Source organism: Kogia breviceps, chromosome 3 (assembly GCF_026419965.1).
Source record: "Kogia breviceps isolate mKogBre1 chromosome 3, mKogBre1 haplotype 1, whole genome shotgun sequence".
NCBI classification, from domain to species: domain Eukaryota; kingdom Metazoa; phylum Chordata; class Mammalia; order Artiodactyla; family Physeteridae; genus Kogia; species Kogia breviceps.
In genome coordinates, this window is record NC_081312.1 from 26922866 (window position 1) to 26949872 (window position 27007).

At 38.9% G+C, this 27007-nt stretch overlaps 1 protein-coding gene across 20 annotated transcripts in view; it reads right to left on the reverse strand.

Moving 5' to 3' along the window:
- Positions 1-27007, reverse strand: part of TTLL5 (tubulin tyrosine ligase like 5) — a 318155-nt gene that overhangs the window by 170137 nt on the left and 121011 nt on the right. For 8 of the 20 annotated variants that reach the window (XM_067028041.1, XM_067028049.1, XM_067028037.1 and 5 more), the window contains 6 exons: positions 25235-25381; positions 24027-24130; positions 22370-22497; positions 19773-19856; positions 18801-19202; positions 12061-12248 (listed from right to left, as the gene is read on the reverse strand). In XM_067028041.1, coding sequence (XP_066884142.1) covers positions 12061-12248; positions 18801-19202; positions 19773-19856; positions 22370-22497; positions 24027-24130; positions 25235-25381 — 1053 coding nt within the window. The remainder of the gene's footprint in view (positions 1-12060; positions 12249-18800; positions 19203-19772; positions 19857-22369; positions 22498-24026; positions 24131-25234; positions 25382-27007) is intronic. The other 12 variants (XM_067028048.1, XM_067028044.1, XM_067028045.1 and 9 more) reach the window with 3 other exon arrangements.

Genomic DNA, 27007 nt, shown 5'->3' on the forward strand with positions numbered 1-27007 from the left:
TAGAAGAAACACAGAGGGGGTGGCCGATTTCCGGTGGCTGGCCCGCCCAAGTGTTACTGCTTGTTACTGCTGTTTGCTAAAAGTAGTGCTGCTGCCAGTGCTATAATTAAAATATGATAGTACTGCCTTGATGGCTTCCCAGAATATACCCACCACCCACCCAGATACATAACCTTTTGGTATCCAAAGAGGATCCAGGGCCAGGCCTAACTAAATCACTATTGCTCTACTGGCGCACGCTCTAGAAACACTAATGGTCCTGAATGCTAGAATGAAGTCCAGAACTCAAAGATAATTCAATAAATATTTACTGTATTGCTGATCATGGGCAAAGCCTTGGGTAAAGTCCTAATAGAATGGGTACTAAAATGTGGCCTTTGCCCCTAAGCCATGAAGGAATTGGTAATCTAGTGAGATAGACACCTAGACAAATAGCAATATTAAAGGCCTCCAGAATATGATAATTGCCATAATAAAAGTGTTAAGGAAATTCAAAGAAGGCAATTGAACCGGGCCTAAAAGGATAGGTAGTAGGACTGGTATGGGGCTGGTGGAATGGTAAATGGTAGTGGCTCCTAGGGGAAAAGAAATGGCGGACCAAAAATGCAGAGCCAGATAAGCAGGAAGAATGTCCGAGAAACAGAAAGCACTCTAATTTGGCTAACATTCAGAGTAATGGAAGACAGGAACAGACCTTGTCACTTATTCTTTTCCTCATCTAGTAGACGGCAGTAAGCTATGTAGTGCTATGTCAGCATTGTGGTGGAAGCAGAGAAATCTAGTTGAGAGTCACCACAGTCGGGTGAGAGATAAGAAGGCTGGGACGCAGGACACACTCCTGATGGTCTCTCCTCGTTTCCCCCGAGGCTGAAGAAGAGTGCTGGGCTTTTGAACTGGAGAACTGCGTTTGTAGTACGATGATAAAAGCTCTCAAGTGCATGTGTTCACTCTTCATGTTTTCTTTTTGGATCAGCCCTCTTTTGTATTACATCTTCCCAAGCGGCTGGCAAGGCAAGATGGCACTGCCTGCCATTTAAGAAGGGAAGGCCAGGGCTTCCCAGGTGGCCCAGTGGTTGAGAGTCCGCCTGCCGATGCAGGGGACGCAGGTTCGTGGCCCGGTCCGGGAGGATCCCACGTGCCGCGGAGCAGCTGGGCCCGTGAGCCTGAGCATCTGGAGCCTGTGCTCCGTGGCGGGAGAGGCCACAGCAGTGAGAGGCCCACGTACTGCAAAAAAAGAAAAAAAAAGAAAAAAAAAAGAAGGGAAGACAAGACCAAAGAGCGGGCATCTGAGGCCAGCTTTATTCTAGGGCCTCATGGGAAAATGCATCTTTCCTTAGATTTATGTTTCCATGCCTCTCTTCAACAGTAAAATGGTTTGAGGATCAAGACTGGTGGGTGGGCCTGGGGCGGGGAAGTGCCCAGGAGGCTGACTAGATGGCTTCAGTCTAGGCTTGAGGCCTGGCAGCAAAAGAAGACATTGGATCATCTAGCCCATGTCATCAAAGCTAGGAATTCCACTCACGAGTTTGGGGCCAAAAATCTTATAGTAATTAAGAGAAGCTTTGTCCTGGAGGATCCTCTTTGGGCATCTTCTCCTGACCCTCAAGTTAGTGGCTATAGAATCTGGATTCCAGCCACCGTTCTCTCTCAACCAGTGTTTAACGACCACATGTGCAGTAACTTCTAGATCCACCATGGAACAACACAACCAAACAAACTGACATTTAAGGATGGTGAGGTTTTAGTAGATATCTGAAAAGACAACACGGGTTAATGAAAACAGTAAGATGCCGGTATCCACTGTGATACCGAGTCCTCTGCCAGAGCAGCACTAACCAGCATCTACCTCTGTGTATGCGTGTGCTATCAGTCCCTCAAGGACAAGATACTCTCCACTCACAGCAGAACCCAGGACTCTGCATTTCTACAGATACGGTATGTCTACAAATGTAGTGGCAAAAACCCTTCTCTGACTGGGGCTTATGGATTTTCACATGACTTTTACCTTTCTTAACACAGTACGAAGGTGTATCATTGCTGCTTGGGAAAACACAAGCAGCAAATATAGTTACAGCTATGCCAGGAGGGGAAGGAATTATTCCCAACCTGGAAATTCAAAAATCAGAGGCTTAATTGGTGTTTCATCATTAGCCCTAGGAAGGTCTTTCACACCACTTCAGCACAGCGGTATCCTGAAATCTTGTTGCTACCACCTTGTGCTTTACTTCCCAATGTTAGATTTATTTTTCACAAAAGAGCTCCCTCAGCTGTAAAGGATCCTTGCCATTATACTGCTTCAAGAACATAAAGGTAGAGTTGAAAAGCTTCATGCCATGTTTTGCACTGTATTATAATTACAGGTTTATTCGCCTACCTTGCCCCACAAATTACATGCTCCTTTAGGATAGGGACTGTATCTTATTCCGTTGTACCCCTAGAGTTTACCCAGTAGGCACAAAAGCATTTATATAAATGAAGTGGGTCTCATCTAGTCCCAAACACACACACACACACACACACACACTTCATTCTCCAGCTAGTAGCTAGTTTCACCAGTGAGTAGAGAAGTGATTCATGTCACTGGAAGGTTAGCAAGGAAATTAAAGGTTCCAAATTACCTCTTTTTACAAATACCACAAGGGAGGAACTGCTTTGGAATAAGGGGAAATGAAATAATCAGTGACTAGACTGAGTGATAAGTGTTGTTCTTGCTATATCGCCCTGCATAATTTTAGAGATGATTTCTGCCTGGTCTTGGAAGTTTGGGGCAAAGTTCTCAAATGAGTGAAATAATAGTTTAGACGTACAGATTTTGTTCCTTGTCTACACAATGAATATACTATATCTGTTTCTTCTTGGCACTGAAACTGCAAAGGGCTAACACCCTTTTTGAGATTCGCTTAAGGAACCTCAGGTTCACTAAGGCAGTTTGCAAATTTCATGTATCTTATTTATCAAAATGGAGATGGAAATTCAACATTAAAGACTTAGTAACCGCTTAACACATGAGCAAATCAGTGGTATAGCATTCCCAGTGCAGCTAACAATCTTGGCATAGCTCACTCTCCTCATTATAGCGTGGTTCATAAAACCTTAAATAAATCTTGTCTGATGAGGTCTACAGATGGGGTTTCACAAGATTATTTCATTAATCTAACAAATATTTATCAGACATTCTGTGGCATTCTTTTGAGAATTGAGAACAATTTTTTTAAATTACAAAAATCCTTGCCTTCATGGAGATTATGGCCTAGAAGAGGGGTATCACTGAAATATACAAAGAAGGTGTTAAGCAAAGATAATCACAAATTTGGAGCGATCGTTTTTGGCCTAATTACTGATATTAATGACCATATGCTACCTAAAAGTTTTCAGAAGTTCTTAACTTCGAGACCATGGGCCCATAGGGCATCTAGAGGGAGTCAAGTTGGAGGAGGAGGGAGTGTCTATGAACCCTCTGAAATTAATGCACATCTCTAAGTGTGGGTGCATATTTTTTTCAGGAGAAGAATTATAGCCTTCATTCAATTCTCAAAGGGATCTCTGACTCCAAAAAAGTTTAAAAATAACTTCATATCATTGATGTGAAGATACATTTTTCTAAATCTGTATTCATACTGTACTCAGAACTACACCAATATCATCTTGAGAACAACGTTCTCCGTGTCATTCATATATGAAGGCTCATCAGAATATGATGGGATCCACTGAGTCTGTCGTGGAACTTTCATTCCCCTGACCATGGGGCCCTGAATGATGTGGAACAGGGAAATGCAGTGGCTAGTCCTGCCTGACTTGTTTCTACCATGTGTTGCTGGAACAAAAGGCAATCCTTGAAGAAAAAACACCAGTGGACCAAGACCTCTTTCACTCAAGAAAAAAGAAAATGAAAACCCAAAGTGCCAGATATGTACTTATTACACGATTTTCATCACTGGATAAATATTAGAGAATATATTCAATCAAGAACATGAAAAGAATCATCCTTAAACAGCTACTTTTTAACCATTCTTCCAAGGGCACTTCCTGAGCAGGTATTAAATCAACAGTCACAACAACCAACATGTTTGAAGGCAGCTTCAACTCCTTTATAAATTCTTGGATACTGATAAAAATGAACCTCAAGAAATTTATACTCCAGTCACCAGGAGATAAGAGTTATAACATTAATCACATTTTTTTAAGGAGTTAGGAAAAGCAAGGAATGTCTGTAGTTCTGCTACATTAGCAGTAAGTTCTCGTCGTACCTTCCCGCTCTCTTAAACGGTGTCATTTACATAACATACATACACATACAGACACTTGGTGTTCCAAAATCTACAAAGAGTGCCGGATCAAGAACTGCCGAAGATATTCTTGGAAAACCTTACAAGATGGCCACATCCCTTTCTAGCGCTTCCAATTTATACATTCAGTTTTTGAGTCGATAGGGGCTGCCACCACCACGATAAATAGATCCATTCCCACTGCAACACCGGGGATTAAGAAGGCTGCGCGCGGTGTTGAAGTTGACTTCACTGCAAAATAATCTGCTGGCTTGGCTACAACTCTACAGCAGTGTTAAGCTCCATCACTGTAGTCTGATGAGAGGTGAGAGTCCTGTTTCAAACAGGAAGAGACAGAAAAACACTGATGGAAAGAGTGTGAAGTCAAAGAGACTTGGGTTTGAGTCCTGGTGCAGTTACTTGCCATTTATGTGACCTTAGCAGAGTCACTTATCCTTTCAGCTATTTTCTTCACCTGTAAAAAGAATTAAGTATCTACTTCATAAGGTTAAAGAGATAATGCATATAAAGGCTTTAGCACAGTGCCCAGTACAAAGCAGACATTCAACTAATGTCAGCTGCTTTATTATGAAGGGCAGGTGTAGTATTGTCAGCAAAAAAAAAAAAAGGAAGAGGAATAGTTTTTTAAAAGAATATAAAAACCAACATAACACAGAAGAGAAATTCTTTTCAATTCAGCAAGCATGTGATAAGTGCCTACCAAGTGCAAGGTTGCTGTGTTGGGTGATGGGTTAGAAAGAACAGCCATCGCATAGTTTATAACTCAACGGGAAAGAAGAGACATAAAATAACAATAACAGATTTATTATAGAGAGTGACTAATGAAGGGCCAAAGGGACACAGACAATGGAAAGATGACTTCTGGCTAGGGCAGAAGGGGGTTCTTCTTTCACTTATTTATTTTAAAAAATGTGTGTTGAATACACACTATATACCACGCTGGAAAAAACTGGTGAAAAAAATGGACACGGTCACCTCCCCATCTTTAATCAAGTACCTTACAGTCCCGTAGAATCAGCACATTTACTGAGTACTACCCGTGAGTCAGGTTCTGAGGCAGCAAAGGACACTGCCTCCAAAGAGCTCACTGTCCATTAAAGGAGACAGCTATCTGGACAGACACAGACAGCTGTATGGCGAGTAAAATAGCATGTGTACAAGTGAAGTGGCACCTTTGTTGAGCCTGGACAAATGCAAACAGTTAGATATGGTGACTGGGGAACATTTCCCATGAGAAGATAGCTCAAACTAAGCATGGAGACTAAGAGAAATTCTGGGTGAGCTGCACAAAAACATATGTGATGGGAAGGAGAGAGGCTGGAGAAATAGCCTGGAGCCAGATTCCACACAAAGGCTTTGAACAATATTCAATAGCTGGGGCTTCACCTTGAAGATAACAGGAAGCCCCTTCGAGATTCCTGAGCCCAGGAGTATCATTATCAGACTTGTGATTTAGAAAGATTCCTTTAGAGCACAGACTGGGAGGTAACTGTAGCTGTCCAGTCAAGAGATAATTAAGTCCTTAAGCAGGACAGTAGATGTGAAAGTGAAACAGAGAAGATATATATCAGAGACATTATAGAGTCAGAATCACTAAGAACTGGCAACTGCCTGGACCTAGAGAGAATGAGGAAGCAAAGAGAGATGATGAGAAATCAAAGGCTCCATACCTAACTCCCTAGGAAAACTGCAGTGTCACTAATATAGGGGGGAAAAGGGAAGAAGAACAAATAGGTTTTAGATATGTTGAATATTTTTTGAATATTTTCAAAGCATGTCTAAGATATGTTGAATATTTTGGATCCTTGTAATACAGTCAGATGGGAATGTCTAGCAGGCAGTTGGAAATTTGGACATGACACTCAGCAAACAGGTTCCAACTAAAGATGCATATTTGGGAGAAATCTGCAGAACAGCACTAGATGAAGCTATGGGAAGAGAAAATTTACCCAAGGGGAGACTATAGAGAGGAAAGAAGTTCGGTTGAGCTCTGGAATTCAGAGGCATGTTGGAAGATACCTATGAAGAGCAGCGAGAAACAGATGCCCAGGCATCAACCCCCTTCTTTAATCAGAGAGACTCTGCTGTTGTCAGTTTCTATATTTCAGGTCTTTATACCAGTGGCTTTTTAAAAATGTTGAAACTGGTATCTAGTTTTTCAGGGGAGAAGTAGAGGATGAGCTCTCAGAGGACTTACTGAAGGCTGGAGAAGCTAAGGGAAGTTTTCAGGTAGGAGGCAGTCAATAATAGTGTCATGTGCTAAAAAAGAGAGTAAGGATTAAAAATAGGTGACTGAAGTTGGCAATTCCAAGGTCATCAGTGACTTTGAGAGAGAGTTGGTCGATACAGTAAGAGAAAAGAAAGGTTATTTTAGAATAAGAGACCATCAGTAGGCCAAGGGCCTAAGGAAAACTGGGGGTTTAAGCCTCAAAAGACATAGAAGAGCTAGGGAATTAGATAGGATCAATTGGAGCTAGAACCTAGAGCAGGGAGGCACAGAGATGCAGGAGAATTCATCTGGATGCTAAAATTACCCCACTTGACAGAGAAGAAAATCAAGGCACAGGGAAGTTAAATAACTTGTCCAAGGTCTCGATGACTCAAGAGCTTCTGCTTTTTCCATTTACCCTTTTCTGTTTCTAGACATGGGAAAAAGTAATGTATATAATACAAAGAAGTACAATTTTTCAACCCAGGAAAATACAGAACCAAAGAAGCTAGACTTGGGGAAAAAAACTACAAAATCAGAACACAAATGTACAGTAGTTCAAATGTGTCCAGATACACTGAGGAGGCAGGAAGAGAGTTTCCCAGTGCCAAATGCCCAAGCTTGTGATAAACTGGGGGCCACTGGCTCCAGTCCTAGAGAACTGTAACCATTTCAAAAACTTTAGCTTCCTCTCTGCCAGTTTCAACTTCAAACTGATATTTCTGAAACTGAGATTGACTCAGGTCCACCGTGGACCCTGACGAAATAAGCATGATCACAGTGGTAACTGCTGAAGCAGAAGAAATGATAAAAGAATTCCTTTGTATAGGAATGAGTGAGAGTGAATGAGTAAGCAGTGTAAGCAAACATTCTCTACCTCAATATATGCCCTCCTCTAGGACTAGGCAGAAAAGTATCAGGGTAAGGAGCAAAAGTGGAAAGAAATTGAATGGTTTTCTTTCCTACTCGCCCTCTCAATGAAAAATGTGAGAAGCAAAAAGCATCTCCTCCCTCCTATGTATCTGTCAGCACATTTCCAGGAGGCCTGGCCACATCCCGGGCACCGGCTGGCCGGGGAACAGAGCCTGACACAGCACATGCGCAGGCATCGGAGCCCTCGCCTGGGTGGTCTGCTGTTATTCCTTTGATTAAACTCCCAGGCTGCAAGAGCTGGCGCTGCTCCTAATGATAGCTGGGTCCTGCAATCTCACGCTGGCCCGCACAGACAGGCCAGCGCTCCCTCTCCTCTCCCTCTCCTCACCGCAGAGCTGGGTTACCTCGCCACATTCTCCTGTTCGCTGACAGCAGTGACCACAAAGGGCTACATCCGTGCGTGCAGAGGGCTACAGTTCTAAAGCCCGCCTCTCCCGGCACTGGATGAGGCAGAGATAGTAAGCCCTCACACTCAAGCTCTACGCCAGCCCACCTCAGCTACCATAGCACTCTCCCCCACAAGAGAAAGACGCTTCTAGAAAACCCTGCTTTCAGGGATGTATGATTCCCAAAGGATTCCAGTCCCCAGAGGTAACCAGCTTCTCACGTGCCAAGGGAAAGAACTAAATTTGACCTGCTCTCTGCTCAGACTTGTTAGGTATTTGTTGAATAATCATATGTTAAGAACACGTGTCTCTGTATTTCCAGCATACGCAAACACTTCCAAAGTGGCCACGGTGGCCACTTCGTGTGGCAGGGAAATTTCAATATTCTCCTATGTTCTAGTCTATAAATAAAGTTACATCATAGCAGAAAGAGTAAAAGCAATTGCAAGATAAATGAGGTTCTGTTTTCAGCCATACAAATTCAAAAGAATCTAGCCTCTAATGGAAATTCAGGGTAACTCAAAGCTTAATTATCAAATTTTGGGGTTGCCAGAGTACTTTGCTTCTTTTCTTTTGGCTAATTCACTGTTTCTCAGCATCTTCAACAGTGAGCAGGGAGGAAGAGGGGATGGCATTGCTTCATCCTGCAATCCATCCTCCTCACAGCTACCTAAGTGATGCAGCTAAAAGGCAAGGCCCATTTGTCTCTGTGGCTCCTGGGTCATCTATGAGATAAAGAGCAAATTCCTTCACAGGGCATTCAAAGCTCTCCTTGAATCAGCCCTTGTCTTCTCCTCCAGCTTCCATCCCAGCTGCTCCCTATCCTCCAACACCACTAACCACCAGCTTTCTGCTTCCCCACACACGCACATGCTAGCTTATTTTGGAGCCTGCCCTACACTTCTTCTGCCACCCACCAGCCTACCCTTAAGATTCAGTGTAGGTGTAATCTCTTTCAAGAAGGCTGCTCTGGCCTTCCCATTCCCACCCACAGGCTGGGTTAGATACCCTTTGGTGGTTTTGTTATTCCCTAGAAACATCTCTGCAGATGCCATGCTAGTACTATCATGTGTTTATGTGGCTGTCACCCTTACCAGATTGTGAGTTATTTCACACTGAGGTCTATGTCTTATATCATCCCTGTGGCTTAGTACCAAGGCCTGGAACACTCTCAAGAGCGTAATAAAATGTTTTTGAATGAACAAATTAGAAGAATACATTTGAATAAAAAGTTCTATGGAGAATTCCACTAAAAGCTTTAATGAGCAAGAGGTTGAAATCATAGACAAAATAAAGTGCTTTTTCAGAAATTCCCTCAAATTTCATTTTTTTTTTTGGCTATGCTGTGTGGCATGCGGGATCTTAGTTCCCCGCGACCAGGGATCAAACCTGTGCCCCCTGTGGTGGAAGTGCAGAGTCCCAACCGCTGGATCACCAGGGAAGTCCCAAATTTCAGGCTTTTTATACTCATCTTCCAAAATAGCACAAATAATTTAAAATCAGCATACCTTATTTAGTGGAAGGTCTCTTAACACCTTGCCCAGAAAAGGAATGTAAAGATATATCAGGGTTTATGGCATATAATGAAAGCAATACTCAGAGGAAAATCCATAGCTTTAAATATAATAAAAAAGACATGAGTGAAAATAAATGAAGTACCCAACTCAAGAAATTGGAAGGAAATAACAAAATAAGGCTAGGGAAAACAGAAGGAAGGAAGTTAGCAAAGATAAAACAAGAAAATAACCAATTAACAAACAAATAAAACATCAGAATGAATAAATATATCCTATCAAATAAAGAGAAGGGGGAAAGAAAATCTTCATTAACCCTATTGGATATATGAAAACAAAGAAAACACAAACGCAAAACAGGAATTGAAAATAAGGAAATAATCACAGGTAAGAGGAAATAAAAAACATTTCAAGTGACTACTGGACACAGAGTTATTTCTGGTGGAGCTGAGATGAAGGTTTCACACTCCAAGTCCAGAGAGGAAAGCAGAGCTTTCAGCACGTTCTGTCTGGATGCCTGCCTCTCACCAGGACTACAGACACCTTATCACTTGCCTCAGTGAGTAAGGAACCAAGGCACTTTCTTTCAAACACAGCTAGGAGTAAAAGGAAATGGCCAGTAAACAGATGTCCCAGGGCCCTTATTAAGCCATTATAACATGTTATTATTTACCAGAAAAAGAACAATAGAAGAATTTCCCAAATTCCAAATTAAGGAACTACATTCTCCAAGGGGAAATAACACAAGTAACACATACTTGAGCTATTCAATAACAACATTCATTTTGGTAACACAATATTTTATCCAAAAACTGACTTCAAATCAAATTAGAAACAATTTATTATTGAAAGCCTTTTACGGTTGAAATAGCAATCTTTTCCAAGTATCAATATATGGCATTCAGACTTTATAGAAAGGTTTTTGCATACTATCCTCATGACCCTGTTGTATTTTCCTCATCAACAAATAGAGGCCCTGAGGTTAACGGAAGTTGAGTGAATTGCCCAAGATCACACAGCTAGTAAGTGGTAGAAGAAGGCAGGTCTTTACATGGCTAATCCAGCCCTTTTCCCACTACTGCAGCCTGCTTATTACATACTACAGTCCCTCCCTCAGTATTGCACCAAGGATTAACCACCCTATTTATTACCAAGGCTCTAAAAGTTAAGACTGACATCTAATGGCGAGTTCAGATCCCTATGAAGAGAAGTCTGATGGAATTTTAATTCACTGGCACTGAAATTCTTCTTAGATGAGACAGACTGAAGGGGAATGACCTTCCAATAAGGATACAATCACCTTGGATTCCCAAAGGATCAGGATCCTTTCATTTTGGCAAGCTTTGCTGTCTACCGAACGATAGGAGGTGAAAATACATAAACACTAACATTGGCTATGTTTTTTACTACAATTGCAAAGAAAATTTCTTAATGTCTTGGTGCTTCTAGCTGCTCGTTAAAAACTGGAACATATACTCTAGTCAGTGATCCACTGAAAAAAGTGTAGCAAATCGTTGGCCCTCTCCCTTCCTCATAGCCACTTCACATTTCACAATTCCTTCCCTTTCTACCATGGCCATTTCCTTTTCCCATCATTCTGTCACTAAAATCTAACTCTTAACTCCCTTCAAGTCTCAACACTGCCCATATAAGATTCTTCACTTCCTAATTCACATTAGGCTTCCTTATCTACTCCCTTCAAACTATCAGGGATTTGAAAAAGAAAATTAATTACAACCTCACACTCTGGGATGAGGCTGAAGTAAAGCTAAGGCTTACTTTGAATTGTGGTCCAGAATTTTACACAGAAAAGTAGGGCACCACCAGGGAGCAGTATGTTGCCTACTTTTAACATGCACTTGAAGTCATCTACAGCTTCACTTTTTCCTAGACTCGATTATCACTAGAGAGTTGCCACCAGTTAAGGGATATGACACCACGAAGATATAGCAAAATATAACTGTGGAGTTAAATCAGAATAATTCCTTTGGAGGACTTTGATGCAGTTTGCATTAAGGAAACAGAAAAAAACATGGCTTCTACTTCCAGTTAAATACCATGGGGATAATCATCAAGAAGGGCAAAAAGAATCCCACAGTTCTTAAAAGTTTCATCTAACTTCACTGTGTTGTAAGCTTGTCAGTATATATACAACAAAGTCAAAATCCTGGTATCCATCAAGCTTGCCGGATGACCTTGACCGCATCACTCGTTTCAGCCCCAGTTTCCCCCATCTGTAAAATGGTGAGAATGATATGTGTTGGATGAGGGTGTATTGAAATAATTCATTAATCAGTGCCCAGAAAAGATCCTGACATCATGAGATGAAAGGCAGTAAAGTTAAAAAAAAAAAAAAAAAAAGTAATAGGTAATGTTATGGCATTCTGGTAAAAAGATTTATAAGACTAGAACTCACTGGAAAATTTTACCAGAGAAATAAGTTATTTTTAAAGATCCTTTAAAAGTGCATTTACAGCTGAACATTCAAGTCTATTTATCCATGAAGTAAGTACATCATAGCTAGCAGCACACTTAAGTTTGCAATACCTGTAACAGAAACCCTTTCTTTAAAGCTGAAGGAATGCTTTTATTCTTTAGCTTGAAACCAACTAATATTCATTCAACAAGCATCAGCATATGGGCATTAGTAAAGACAGGGAAGGACAGAGTACCCTGTAGTTAACCCTATCCACTGATCCAAAGAACTGTTTGACACCCCAAACTATCCATACCTGCTGGGTGAGGAGACTGATGTGAGTGGATGGAGAATACTGCCTTGCTGCCTGCTTCTCAGCTAGCCGCTGAAGTTCAGCCGTAACTGTACTTGGGTTGTACCGTCTGCTGTATGAGGAACCATCTTCTCCCTCCTTCTGTGTTTTGGCTACTCCTGAATGCTGCTTGTTTGGATGGCATGAACCTGCTAAAAAAGAAAAGTTTTCATCCACTTAGGAAAAAAGCCCTGAAACACTTAGGATGATGACAGCAAAATCTCAGCCAACAGATACTTTACTGACTCCTAGGGATCTCTGACAACATAAGGAACAGTAAACTATCCTCAGATGCTCACAGAAGTAAAATTAAATCCTTACCATACTCTAGAAACTCTTCCTACCACCAAATTGTTATAAGCATTTATTACTGTGTTTTCGCATACTATGAATCCGTCACAAAAAACGAATTTTCATCGTATGTAGTGGGGAATAATTGATCCTAGAATTAATGAATAAAAAATGCGTAGCCTTGAAACTCATTATAGTTCTTGTTTTCCTTGTTATGCGACTGTACTTGTCAGTAGTTTACGGCACACACTGTCAGATCATCCACAATCCTTCTTACAGAGCTCAAAAAGGAAAGGACAAAAGTAAAACTGAGTATATTTGGAAAAACAGCAAAAATCCTATATCATAAAATTTCAATTGATGTTCCTTTCAGATTTCAATTTTCTTCTTTCAACTATAATATCACAGAATTCTATTATTTCCGAGCACTGAAATTCTGGCACAATGAAATTACTTAATATAAAATCAAGGTTAATGTTTTTTTCTATGATAAAAGTCACACAACCCATTGAAAAAATATTAAAAACCCAGAAAAGTGGAAACATTTTAATGTGTTTCCTTTCTGTCTTATTAATGCTTATATAACCACGATCATTCTGTATATACAATTTGGTGACACTACTTTAAAAAAAAAATCTATATTTTTTTCATGTTTATTATGTTATTTGACACATACCAAATACTATTTATAATTGATGTAGAAGTTATGAAACATATTATAATGAACTGACTACCCAACTCAAGAGTCACATTAACATTATCAACCCATGTGTTCCTCCTCATCCTTAATCTTCCCTTATCATTCACCCACTTCTTTTTTAAAAAATATAGTTTTATTCTTTGTTTCTGTGTGTTTGTGTATGCACACTTAAACAAAATGCAGTTAATTTTGTTTGGTTTTGAGCTCTATAAAAATGGTATCTACTGTAGTAATTTCCTGGGACTTGCTTTTGTTACTCAGTACCATTCTTCCGAGATTCATCCTTTCTAAGTATAGCTGAAATTGATTAACTTTATCCGCTGCTTGGTATTCCATTTTGGAAATACATTACAACTTATTTTTCTATTCCCTCATTAATGACTATTTTGGCTATTTCAAGCTTGTCGCTATTATAAACAATGCAGTTGTGAACACTCTTGCATACGTGTCCTGGTGCACATGTGAAAGAATTTCTCTTGTGTATACGGCTAGGAGTTGAGTCACAGAGTATGAATTTTCAAATGTATGTGATACAAACAATTTTCAAATTTATGTGAATTTTCAAATGTATGTGAATTTTCAAATGTATGTGATAACAATTTTCAAATTTATGTGAATTTTCAAATTTATGTGAATTTTCAAATGTATGTGATAACAATTTTCAAATTTATGTGAATTTTCAAATGTATGTGATACATTACCACAAAATATAAGTGCTCCTGCTGATCCACATCCCCTCCAACACTTAGTACTGTCAAGTATCTTAATTCTTCCCTCTTTTAAGAGGGTGTAAAATCTCACTGCAGTCTTCATTTATATTCATCTGATTAATAATGATGTTGAGCACATGTTACCTCTTTTCTGATACCACTATTGGGTTGTCTTTTTCTTACTGAAGGAATCTTGCTTATGTTTTTACTTTCATTTCCTACAATAAGGTGTTAAAGATGGTCTCCCTTATTCCATTCTAGAAGTTTAAAGTTTTGCACCTGAAAGTGATTATATGGATAGTATGAGGCAGAGATCTAATTTCACTTTTCTTCCTGTATGGATAACCAATTATCCCAGCACCATTTATTGAGAAATGCATCCTCTTCCACTATCTGCAATGCCATCTGTCATATATCAAACTTTCATCTATCTGTATGATTGCTTCCAACTTTCTATTCTGCTCCACTGGTCACTTTGTACCTTTTCAGATACTATATTTTCTTAATGATCATATCTTTATATTCTTAATAAGATACTCCTCCACCCTTTTTTCTTCTTCAGTAAGTTCTCACTATCCTTGGTCTTTTGCCTATCCATTATCATTTTAGAATTGGCTTGTCAAGTACAACAACAAAACTTGAGATTTTGGTTGGAACCTGTATTGAATCCAGAGATCAATTTGATGAGAACTGAAACATTTATGATATTAAGTCTTCCTATCCATGCACATTCTATTTATTCATTTATTTAGGTTTTCTCTGTCTCTAAACAAAGTCTTATAAAATTTCCTTATAAAAGTCTTTCCTAAATTTATCCCTAGATAGCTTATCATTTTTATGCATGTTGTTCTCTTGGTGATGTGGTTGTACAACCATGTGAATGCACTTAATGCCACAAGTGTATCTGTAGCTTATTTTCAGTTTTCTATGCAGATAATGTATTATCTGCAAATAAATAAATTTTATTTCCTCCCTTTTGATCCTTATGCTTTTAATTTCTTTTTCTTATTTTATTATACTGGCTCTTGACCTCCAGTAAAACACTGAATAGAAGAAATGTCAGTGGGCATCCTCTCCTTGCTCTTAACCTTAGAAGGAATGCTTTCGACATTTCCCCATTTACACTGATATCTCTTGTGAGATTTTGGCAGACACCCTTTTTCAATAAAGAGGGTTTCCTTCTCTTCCTAGTATGCTGAGAGCTATTATCATGAATGGGTACAGAATTTTACCGAATTCTTTTTCTGCATCTACTAAGAGAATAAATACAGTTTTTCTCCTTTAATCTGCTGATGTGACAAACGACATTTATAGATTTTCTACTGTTAAACCCCTTCTGTATTCCTTGGATAAACTTGTTCATGGGATCTAATCGCTCTCATATGTTGCTAGATGTGGCTGGCTCATATTTTGATTAGAATTTTTGCACTGTCCTCATAAATGAAGCTGATCTATAATTTCCCTCTCTAATACTGTCCTTAATTGGTTTTGTTGTCAAGATTAAACTAGCTGCACAGAGTTATTACTGTTGTCTCTTTTTCCATGCTCTAGAAGAGTTTAAGATTGGAATTATCTTTCCCTTGAAAGATTGTCAAAACTCATCTATAAAACTATCTGGGCCTCAAGTTTTCTTTGTGAGATTTTTTTAACTACTGTATAACTTATTTTAATAGTTACAGGACCATTCAGGCTTTCTTCATCTTTTTTCTTTTTAATAAATTTTTTTCTTTTCTCAAAAAAGAAAATGTATTTGGCTGAGCCAGGTCTTAGTTGGGGCACGTGGGATCTTCGTTGCCGTGTGCGAGATCTTTTTAGCTGCGGCATGCAGGATCTTAGTTGCGGCATGCGTGCGGGATCTAGTTCCCTGACCAGGGATCGAACCCGGACCCCCTGCATGGGGAACGCAGCGTCTTAACCACTGGACCACCAGGGAAGTCCCTCTTCATCTTCTTGAACCAATTTTACTTACTTTTGTAGGCGTAATCCACTTTGCATAGGTTTTCAATTTTATTGGAATAAAGTGGTTAACAATATTCTAATATTTTTGTCACCTACGCTACATTTGTATCTTCTGTCTGCTTTTCATTCCTTATATTATTTATCCATATCTTCTCTCTTTTCCTGATCAGTCTCACCAGAGGTCTGTCCACCTTCTTAGGCTTTTCAAAGAATTTTTGGCTCTGATATTTTCTCTACTATACTTTATTTTTGAATTCTGTAATTTTTACTCGTCTTTGATTTTTATCTTTACTCTTATCTCTCTTTCTCCTTTATTTAGATTTATAATATTGCTGTTTTTATAACTCTGAAATCAGATATTTAGCACATTAATTTTTAGCCTTTCTTCTTTTCAAATATAAGTATTTAAGGCAGTAAATTTCCCTCCAAATACTGTTTTTCATTGCTCTCCACACATCTGAACATGAAGTTTTTCCATTGTCTTTCAATTCTAATAGTTTTACATTTATTTCTTTTATGATCTCTTCTCTGAACTCTTTTAAATTTTGAAATACATAAGGATTTGTTATGTATCGTTGCTGTCGACATTCAATTTAATTGCAGTGTGGACAGAGAATGTGGCTGTATGATACCAACTCTTTGAAATCTGTTGTCTTATGAGGTAGGACATGACTGTTTATTATAAACGTATCATGTGTTCTTGAGAAGGTGTTTTCTCTAATTATTGGGTACAGAGTATTATGAATGAGCAATAGATAAAGTTATCATCTTGTTCAAATTCTCTTTATCTTTTCTGATTTACAAAATCTGTGTATCTACTAATAATAGACAGAAATATGTGGAAATCTCCCACTAAGACAGTGGATTTGTAGATTCCTCATTAGTTGTATCAATTTTTGTTTTATTTATTTGGAGGTTATTTTGTTAGCTGCACTTAGAACTGTTTTATCTTTCTGCTGAACTAAACTTTCTGTTTTATGTAATTACTTTCTGTATCTGTTAAGAAAATTTTCTCTCTTAAAGCCTAACATAAGCTAATATATACTAAATAAAGTTAGCATATATTAGCACCACCATTATTCTGGTTGGTATTTACATGGTATTTCTTTCTTCATCCTTTTACTTTCAACCATTCCACGTCCTTATCTTTACATATGTCTCTCACTGGTAAACAACATACAGTTAGATTTTTAAAAAATTCAATCGGACACTTTTCTAACAAGTTCAGCCCATTTATATTTATTTGATTCTTGATATATTAGGACTTGGTTTACCATCTTTTAAGTTTCCATTCCTTGCATTTTCTAAGCTTCACGCTAGTGTGCTCCTATGTGGGTGTTTCCCCAGACCCAATCCATTTTTCTTTTTCCCATATGTTTAAATTTCCATATTTTAATTTTTTCAGTGGTGACCTTTGAAACATGATACTGTATATTTATCTTGAAAAAGTCTAAATTCAAAATAACATCTTAATCTCATCCCAGACTATTCAATCACCACAGAAAAATTTGACTCCAATCACTTACAGGATATTATTGTTGTCAAGTATATTGTTGTCAACTGTATATTGTTATTTATATATTGTTGTCTACTACTGTTTAAGCCATTCAGAATATGTTCTTTGACCACAGTGGAAATAAGCTAAAAAGCAATCACAAAAGATAGAGAATGCCAACTATGTGAAGATTAAACAATATACTTATAAACAACCCATGGGTCAGGAAAGAAATCACAACGGAAATTAGGAAATATTTTTGAACTGACTAGCTTCTTCCGTTCCTTATCCTCCTCTGCGAAAGGTATGAAAAAAAGGAAGGCTTAAAAAAGAAGTTTTGATGACAACAACAAGGTACTGGAGACACTGACCTTACTGAATTTCTCTCACATGGGAGAAAATATTTAAACCAGAACATAATTATTATTGATTTTAGAAGATTAAATCATAAGAATAATCACTCAGAATTAGCACGAATACACATATACATACGTATTCATATGATGACTTATTAAAGTAGACCCTTTCATATCTCTGATTCAAGCTCCATATTACAATATCCATTTCATTTGAAATCAGACAATGATTAAGACATATAGATTGGCTATTTATAAAACATAGCTTAACTGTAACTCACCTTAACGTGGATATTACTCAGGTGTTTAAAAATCTGACCAATGTTAAGACACTCGGTAATCTACAAATTCAACACAATCCCTATCAAAATCCCATCCGACTATTTTTGCAAAAATTGACAAGCTCATCCTAAAGTTCATACGAAAATGCAAGGGATCCAGAATAGCCTAAACAATATGAAAAAGAAGAACAAAGATGGAAAAATCACCCTTGGTGATTTCAAAACTTACTCCAATGCTATAGTAATGAAGACAATGTGGTACTCGCATAAGGGCAGATATACAGATCAGTGGAATAGAATTGAGACTCCAGAAGCAAACCCTTACATTTAAGATTAAATGATTTTTGACAAGAGTGCCAAGACAATTCAACAGGAAAATAACAGTCTTTCAAACAAAAGGTGCTGGGACAACTGAATAACCACACGCAAAAGAAGAGATGTTAAGATCTTTATGCCACACCATATACAAAAATTATATCAAAATGGATAAAAGACCTAAACTATAAAATTCTTAGGAAAAACACACTCAACAGAATGAGAGAAAATACTTCTAAATCATGTATCTGGCAAGGGACTTGTACCCAGAATATATAAAGAACACTTACAACTCAACAGTAAAAAGACAAATATCACAATTATGTCTTGACCATGCTGTAAGCTCCCAGTAAATAGAAGCCTTGTCTTACTCATTTCTTTATCCCCAGCACCTAAAAGAAGTTGTTTTATTTTCTTATCAGTGAATGAGTGCCCCTGGACCAAAAATGCAAGACTCTTCCTTAGTCACATCAGAATTATGCACCCTGTGTCCCTTTACCTTTCAAAAGAAAAGGTAAAGGGAAGAGACGGCATTCTTTTATAACTGGGGCTGGGGAGAAGCTGACACTGTGGAGCGCCTTTCATTCTCTCACTCACCTGCCTTTGCTGAAGAGGGACGAGACAGTTTCTGGCTATAGATGTGCGCAGCACTTTGGAAAGAGGAAAAGGGGCCAATGGTGTAACTGCCTGATCGACAGCGCAGCAGGCCAGCGGGGCTCAGTACGTTCTGTGTCCCAGGATGGATGGAGGGAGAAGCACTGTCAGGGACCGTGCTCAGTAAAATTGCTGGCTGGTGAGGCATGCTGGGGATAGCTGGAGGAATCTGAGATAAAGAAGAATGGTGGCCTGGCCCTGGTGAGAGGTCAGAGGTGGTAATAACAGATGACAAATGGGTGTTGGGAATTTTCTGCAGAAGAGTAGCAGCAGGGCCAGAGAAAGAAGTAGAGGAAGAACTGGTATAGACTAATTTAGCCTCTTTTTCTGCTGAAGTGGTAAATCCTATTAAAACAAAAACAAACAAACAAAACCAGATCATTTTAGGAAAAATTAATGTAAATTCTATATGTAAACATGAAGCAAACAGTTTTAAACATCAAAATAATCTTAGCATGAAACAGACATAATGAAAAATACAAACTTGAATGAGATTCATCATGAACTGAATGAATACTGCCCACTGAGACAATGTGGCAATGGAAAGTTTATTTTTAGTCCCTTCTGAAAGCTGGTGTTGGGACTACCTCCATCAACCAGAGCAGGTGCTACAAATGTTAGGGCATCAGGACAAAGTGTCTGGTAATGACAGCTAACTCCTCTCCCTCTGATTTTTCACCCTTCTAGGAAAAAAAAGTGCTCAGAATTTTAAACATTAAAAAAGTGAGAAATTCCTTGGAAGGATAATAGGCTATCAGTAGATAAAAGGAAATTCTAAGGGAAAAGGAAAAACAAAGAAAAGGAGCTTTTTGGAGTAATGTCACATGCCCGAAAATCATTTAATATCTGATGACTTTTTTTCATTTAGAGATTTATCAGAGAGCAGCAAATCTATGTAGGTTTGAAGTCACTCACGAGATAATTTATCAGAGTGAATTTCTGTTGCTTGTTGCTGCTTGGGCTGCTTTATTTTCACTTCTTCCATCGTTTCAGGGTGATCTGAAATAAGAAATAAATCCTGAGCTTAGGCTCTGTTACTAATCAAATGCTAGAGCATTGCTCTACACATAATTTTGTTTCCAAAATATAACACAACTAGTAATCAATGCTAGGAACCACTGCATTTCTCACCACACTTTTCCAAGGATGGCTACGCCCACAGCCCTGTTGAGTGGGACACCAACCAAATGATTCCCAACTAGCCCCAACCCCAGCTCCAGGTGACTGAATCAGGAAAAGATACCAAAACCCAGGGCAGCCATCCATGGACTGTCAACAAGCTAGGACATGCATGGGAAAGAAAATGAGTAAGGGCAGTAAGATGCCTCTGTCAAGAATTCAGACTTGGGGAGCTAAGAGACCAAACTGGCCGGTGGTACACAGTGGAGCGAAGAAGTCATAATATATATGGACCAGGCAACTGCCAAGAGATAGAAAGAACAGCCCCAATATTTGTTGGCATGATACCTGGATACTACAACAGCTCTGTATCTTAATCTCCTTGGTTTTACTTGAATAAGCTGAGTGAGTTTGCTTATTAGATAGATTGATCAGTATATTCAATAACAAAATCACTCTAATAAAATAAATTTCCACCGTAATAAATTAGGTTTTTTTTCTACTACAGAATTTTGAAACAGAACAGCCAGAGCTAATCATATACTTAGAGAAATATTCCAAAACTCTTTCTCAAGGGGCACGTTCATATAAAAACTTAAGACAGGCCATTTGACAGATCATCTTTCAGAATGAAAGAATAAGGACATATGAATTCTCTTCTGTCCATCACCACCAGCACTGGTAATACTGTCACACATTTGTTTGCTCATGTTTGAAACGAGTCCAGATACTATCAAATGTCATACTGTCGTTCCCTTGATTGAGGCCTTCCTACTGACCCTCTAGTTATTCTTGATTGGTACTGCTAGGTATAGACATGATTATGTAAAGGTAGTCCTTAACACATGAACCCCAGAATTTCTGAGGACGCATCTGTACAAACAGGTGCTGCAAGTACATGCTGCTAGGGCTTCCCCATTACTACCAGGGGAGAAGTTACTACCTGAATGCCAAGCTAGGACTTCACCTGCCTAGCACACTTTTCCCTACCCCAACCTCATTATAAAAACTCCTCAGCCTCCCTTTCCCAACACTGTTAGAGGATCTTTTCAGAGATCCTACCAACCTTCTTCCTGTATTTACTCACCCAACTTCATCCAGCGGACAATAAATATTATAAAGTCAAGAACTGTGACAGTCCTGGTCCCTGTATCTCTAGCAACTATCACAATGTCTGACACATGATAGGTGTTCATTAAAAATATGTAGAAGGAATGAATGAATGGATAAACAAACTAGCTTTAGAACTTAGATAAGTTAGGAAAGCTCAAAGAAGAGGGCTGGACTCAGAAGTATTTCTACTAATACAATACTTTAAGTATACAGTGAGCTAAATAGGCTTTTGTAGACTAACCTCTGAAGCTAATCAGTTTTTAAAAAAGTAACACCGTTTCCTTGGGAAAACTCACTCTACATTTTAAACGACCAATTTTCCCAGCTCTTTCCACATTAGACTATGATAGCCTTAAGAGTAGCAGAGAAATCTACAGCTTTGAATCTAGGGGTTAGCATACTACAAAATTAGTATGTTGATTATCTATGTCTTATGCTTCCGTCTAGATTTTAAATGAATCTTACACTTGAAGCACAAGCTTTGTTTATAACTGAGTATTGCTGCTATTTTTGATCATATGACATGAACTAGATAGTTTGGTCCACATCAATTCCAAATCCCCAGTCATGGAGTTCCCCAGCAGTGAGAAATTTTTGAAATGCGTAAGAACATTGGGTTATCACAATGACTGAAGGAAGATGGTGGCATTTAGGGCTTGGGACTACGGATATTAGACATCCCACCAGGTATGGAATAGTCCCACACAACAAAGAGTTCTCCTAGCCCAAATGCAAATGGTGATGAGCTGGAGGAACCAAAAATTTAACAGGAGTGAGAAATAATCATTAGGAGAGGCAGAAGAACAGAGACTAACTAAGAGCACAAGCTTTGAGTCAGGCAGACTAAAGTTCAGATTCCTGTTCCACTGTATGGTGCAGGGCACCCTTGAGCAAGTTACTCTGTCTCTTTCAGCTCTGTTCCCTCATCTGTAGAGAAGTTTTATAATAGCACCAACTCCATATGGTTTCTGGAAGTAAAAAAATAAGATCATGTCCAGTAGACAGTAATATGAGCGCTCACTAAATGTTAGGTATTATTAGCTTGTCTTGAAAACAGCTCTCTGATGTTAATTTTCATGAAAAGAAAAATTAGACCATGTCCCTCTTACACTTTTAGGACAAAAATATAAGGCCTCCTCATCCCCTACCCACACACTGCAAAATTTTACCACCTTGGAGTCTATTTGTACTTAGGCAACATATTATTTTTGGTTCCCCTTTGCACATCTCATTTTTTCACTTGTTCTTCTTATTTTTCATTAATTAACCAATATACTTACCACCCTTTGCCCCGCTATCAGAAAAAGTGTTGTTGTTTTTAGAACTTTTTGAGTGAGTCCCCAGGAAGACACTTGCAGACTTGTTTTTTTGGGTATAAAAAGTCAACACCTCCTCCAGTTCAGCCTCACTGAAATGGGGAGAGAAAGTATGGTCAGAACAGGAAGGTGTTCTGGAAAATCTTTCTACCAGATTTTACTATGAAAATGGAGTGAGCTGAAGAAGGGGAAAATGAAAAACACAAGCTGGAAACTCCCTAGTAATAGATGGTAAAAAAGAAATATAAAGGAAGCAGTCTGAAAAATTTAAAGCATGACAAGGTGTTATTCATTCCACAGTGAATATTCTAGATCTGCACTGTCCAATATAGCAGCCACTAGTCATATGTGACTATTTAGATTTAAATGAATTAAAATTAAAGATTCATTTCCTTGGTTACACTAGCCACATTTCAAGCACTCAGTAGCTACAACACAGAAAGTTCTATTGGACAGCCATGTTCTAAATCAGGGGTCAACCAACTACAGACAGTGGGCCAACCCTGACCAGCAGGCTGTTTTTGTATGGCTCCCAGCTAAGAACGGTTTTCATATTTTTAAAGAAGAGTATGCTATAAAGACCATATGCAGCTCACAAAGTCTGAAACATTTATTATCTGGTCCTTGGCAGTTTGTCCACCCCACTTCTAGATAATTGGAGTATATTCACTAAAGAAGCCACTTTGTCATAAATATGGAAACTCACCAGCATAACCAAGGAAGATTTCCCTAACCATCTATACAGTGGAAACTGAACCAGATGGTCTCTAGGTCACTTCAAATATTGAAATTATATGCACTTTTTACGAACATCCACAAAATGGAAAGTGTAAGGAAACGGATGAGGGCCCATAGGATTCTTCCAGTAAACATGTTATGCATGGATTTTGTAAAATCTGTAGCAGCTCCTCAAGAGCCTTTTGCATTTTTTTTTTCCTGGAGCCTGGCTATGTTCCAGATAAGTGGCCTTCAAATAAGCAAAATATTCCTTCAATATTACAAAGAACCTATATCCTATCTTCAGAATACACTGTAATGACAACCTTGGAAATTGCTCCTATGAATCTCAGAGTAAACCCCAAGGTCTCCAAAGTAGCAAAGAATGGCCTGGCTAATTTGTACCAAGAGAGAGAGCCGAACGCTGAGATTTTTCAACCCCTAAAAGCTAACCTTAAGCATGAAGGACTTGTTTTATTTTATATACATTAGAGGTAACCCTTACAGTGCTGAGAAACTGCCAATTCCTCAGCCCACTCAACGTAGGCAAAATGTGGTCATCTCCACTGCATCAGTAGGTCAGGGATAAATTCAGATCAAGTAAACACTAGAAACCTCTAACTTCAGCTTTCCGAAGTGTTCTCTCAGCCCTTAGAGTGGTGTGTACTTTGAAGCTGTCTAGAAATACAGCCCAGATGCCCGGAAGCAGTGTTTTGATAACTTAAAATCATGACAACAGCCAATAATTGACTGAGATATGGAGAGATCAAGCCTAATAAACCCTTCTTCTCCTTCTAAGAATGATTTTACTCACATCCATATGTTAGAAACAAGGGGCCACTGGGAATCAATGGGGCAGTGTGGAAGACAGAATAGGATACTTCTTATTAAGAATGTCTTCTACCTTGCTTGTCTGATGAACTCCTGAAAGTTTTCCGTATTCACCCCATCTTCCTCTTCTTCCTCAAGTTTCTTCTTCGATTTCTTTCCAGCCATTTGTTCTGTTTCCTATCCAGTCCCCAACCCCACAGAAAAACAAGATAAAACTGACTCCTGATAAATGCATACTTCATCGTCTGGTTTCACTACCCTTGGGTTAATTTGTCTTTATAGTAAAGACATTTAATTCCTCCATGTACTTTTGCCACCTATAAATCTGATATATTATTTTCTGTCATTATTTCATGAAACATTTTAGAGTTTCCAAGTAAGAGTTGCATAATAAATATAAATTTTTATTATGTTTTTACTTTTTACTCAGGTAGCCCAGTGAAAAAAGAGCTTGGTAATGTCTCTGGTCCCACTTGAAGCTTTAATAGAATGACAACAGGGACACTGTATTTTGTTACAGTTAGGGAGAGGAAAGATAGGTCTTGGAAGATACTCCTATAGCAGCATCCAAATTGAGTAAATTCTTCACTTATGTAAGTTGTCCCAAAATTCTCAACAGAGTTGGAGTAGCTATGTAGCTATGGATTTGGTGTGTTGACACTGTACTGACCGTTCCACACATTTCACAAAAGCTATTTAAATTTCCAGGCCTCAGCTTTCCTTTCTGAAAAATGACCATGCTCCCCGCTCCCCCCACCCCAAAATGACATTTCTAAAGCATTCTAAGACCCTTGGATAAAAGATGCTTTGCAGACTATTCTCACTAAATAGTCTATTTTCTGGGCTTGGTTGTAAAATGAAGTCACTATCTAAAATGTTCTAGAGAACATTTTAACTCTCTCAGGAAGGAAGACTGTGCCACTGTATTCAATCCACAGTTCAAATTTGCTCTCAAATAGTCAATTCACCACTGTCTCCTGGCACAATAATGACAATGCAAATTCACAAAGCCCAGGATTCATCTCAGGCGCAACGGCACTCAAAAGGAGTGTGCCTTTGGATGAGAGTGAACTACGGGCCCTGGGCCTTCACAAGTAATAAGTAGCTTTTCAGACCAGCTGGGTTAGGGAGTGATGTCCTGCTCCCCATAACGTCCCACACAGCACGTGATAATGCTAAAAGGGAAGAAGAACCTCTCCGCCCAGCTGGACAGAGGCTTCTAGCCTGTTTCTGACAGTGAGTGGCGATCCAAAGCACAAGACTAACAGATGAACCACCTACCTTGTTGTACACAACGATAAAGTCACCCAGTTGGTGGGCCAGGATTCTTCTGCGCTCCAGAAGTGCCAGTCTCCGACTGGGTAATATCATCCTCAGTGAATGCTGGAGGTTACTTGATGCTCGCTTGAGGAAACGAACCACTAGCTCCTATAAATTAAAGAGTCATTGGGGGAAAAAAAGAAGGGATTGTGCTTAATCAACAGAAGACAAGCTACAAGGGGATTACACAATAGAGAGATAAGAAGAGGTATACTATACACTTCAACAAATCAGACCCAGAGCAAACATACTAGGTATAATAAGGATACAGTAAGACAAGAACAAAACAATACAAACATATCCTCTTCCTTTAACAAGTTGGCAGTGGAAAAATCAAAATCAAGTATGTGTGCAAATAACTATGTAATAAAGTAGTAGCTGTAAAAGTAGCACAATTCATATATACATAGTACTATAATAATTCAAAGTGCAGCTATCACTTCCAATGGGGTGATCAGAGAAAGCTACTTAGGGAAAGTAATAGGTAGAGGAAACTAAAACCGTGGATCAAGTCATCAAAGGTGAGAAGGGAGAGAAAGAATACAGAAATACTGACACTCAGAGATCGGAAAGAGGAGGAAGAATCAGAAGAAAACAAACAGCAACCACAACAAACCATGACAGAAACATCAGAAATGTAGAAAGAAACACGGGAGAAAACAGTGTCATGGAAGCCAAGGGAGGAAGGCTCCCATGTCACAGCTTCCAAGAGGCTGGAGCAGGAAAGGACCACAACCACTTTCAGCAGAGTAAAGGGGACAGAAAGTAGAGGTTAAGAAACGAATGGATACTGAAGAATACAGGTGAAGAGCAGAAACTACCGATTTAAAAAGTTTAGTGGCTAATGGAAAGAAAGAACTGTTACCAGGCTTGCAAGGTGATAGCTTTTTATTTATTTTTTCTTCCCCAAGAATAAGGGTGCTTTTAGAGTTGGAGGTTGGCAAGGAGGGCATAGTGAAAGGTCATTAAGGGGTAGAAGCGATACATCTCACTTGAGATGGGGCAAAGGATTTTGAATTCTGAAGAGATATCAATCAGATCATTCATAACATCACAAATGCTTCAAAGAGAGATTTTGCAAGGCCAAGGGCCTTAAAGATAGTAGTTCCCCACACCCAACCCCCAAACACAGTAAAATTGCCTGAACATGATGGATTTGGGGAACTTCTGTTGATGTGCCTTCTGTGAATTACGTGATAAAGAAGCTCTAAACCTAACTTGGATCAGAGAAGGCAATTCTACACTTACCTTCCTCATAAACAAGACCACTGCCACAATCATCAGGTAATGCCTTAGAGTTTGTTGTTTAGATAGATTTTCAAACAGGAATGCACACAACTGATACTAAGTTCTGCAGTGATGATCCTAAACATTCTTATAAAAAGCTCCATAGAAATCCTGTGTGAATTCCAAGTCAGTAGTTGCAATAGTTATTCTCTTCTGAGCTATTTTTTTCTTCTTGAATTTGATTTTGGTTCACTGTCCTTTAGTGACAATTTACTCCAACATAAAGAAACAGTCTCGCAACCAGAGGGTTGGATTTCATAGGTCTACTCTGCTGTCTTTACTACAGGCTGGTTTAAGCTGTTATATTAAAACATTATTTTTTCACAGTGGAGCAGACAAACTGACTCTCAAAAAGGCAGTTTCAATTTTCCACTTGGAAAGAGCAGAGCTAACATTTTCCACTGATGGTTGAAAAATTACTCACAACACACAAGGTTTTATCTCTGG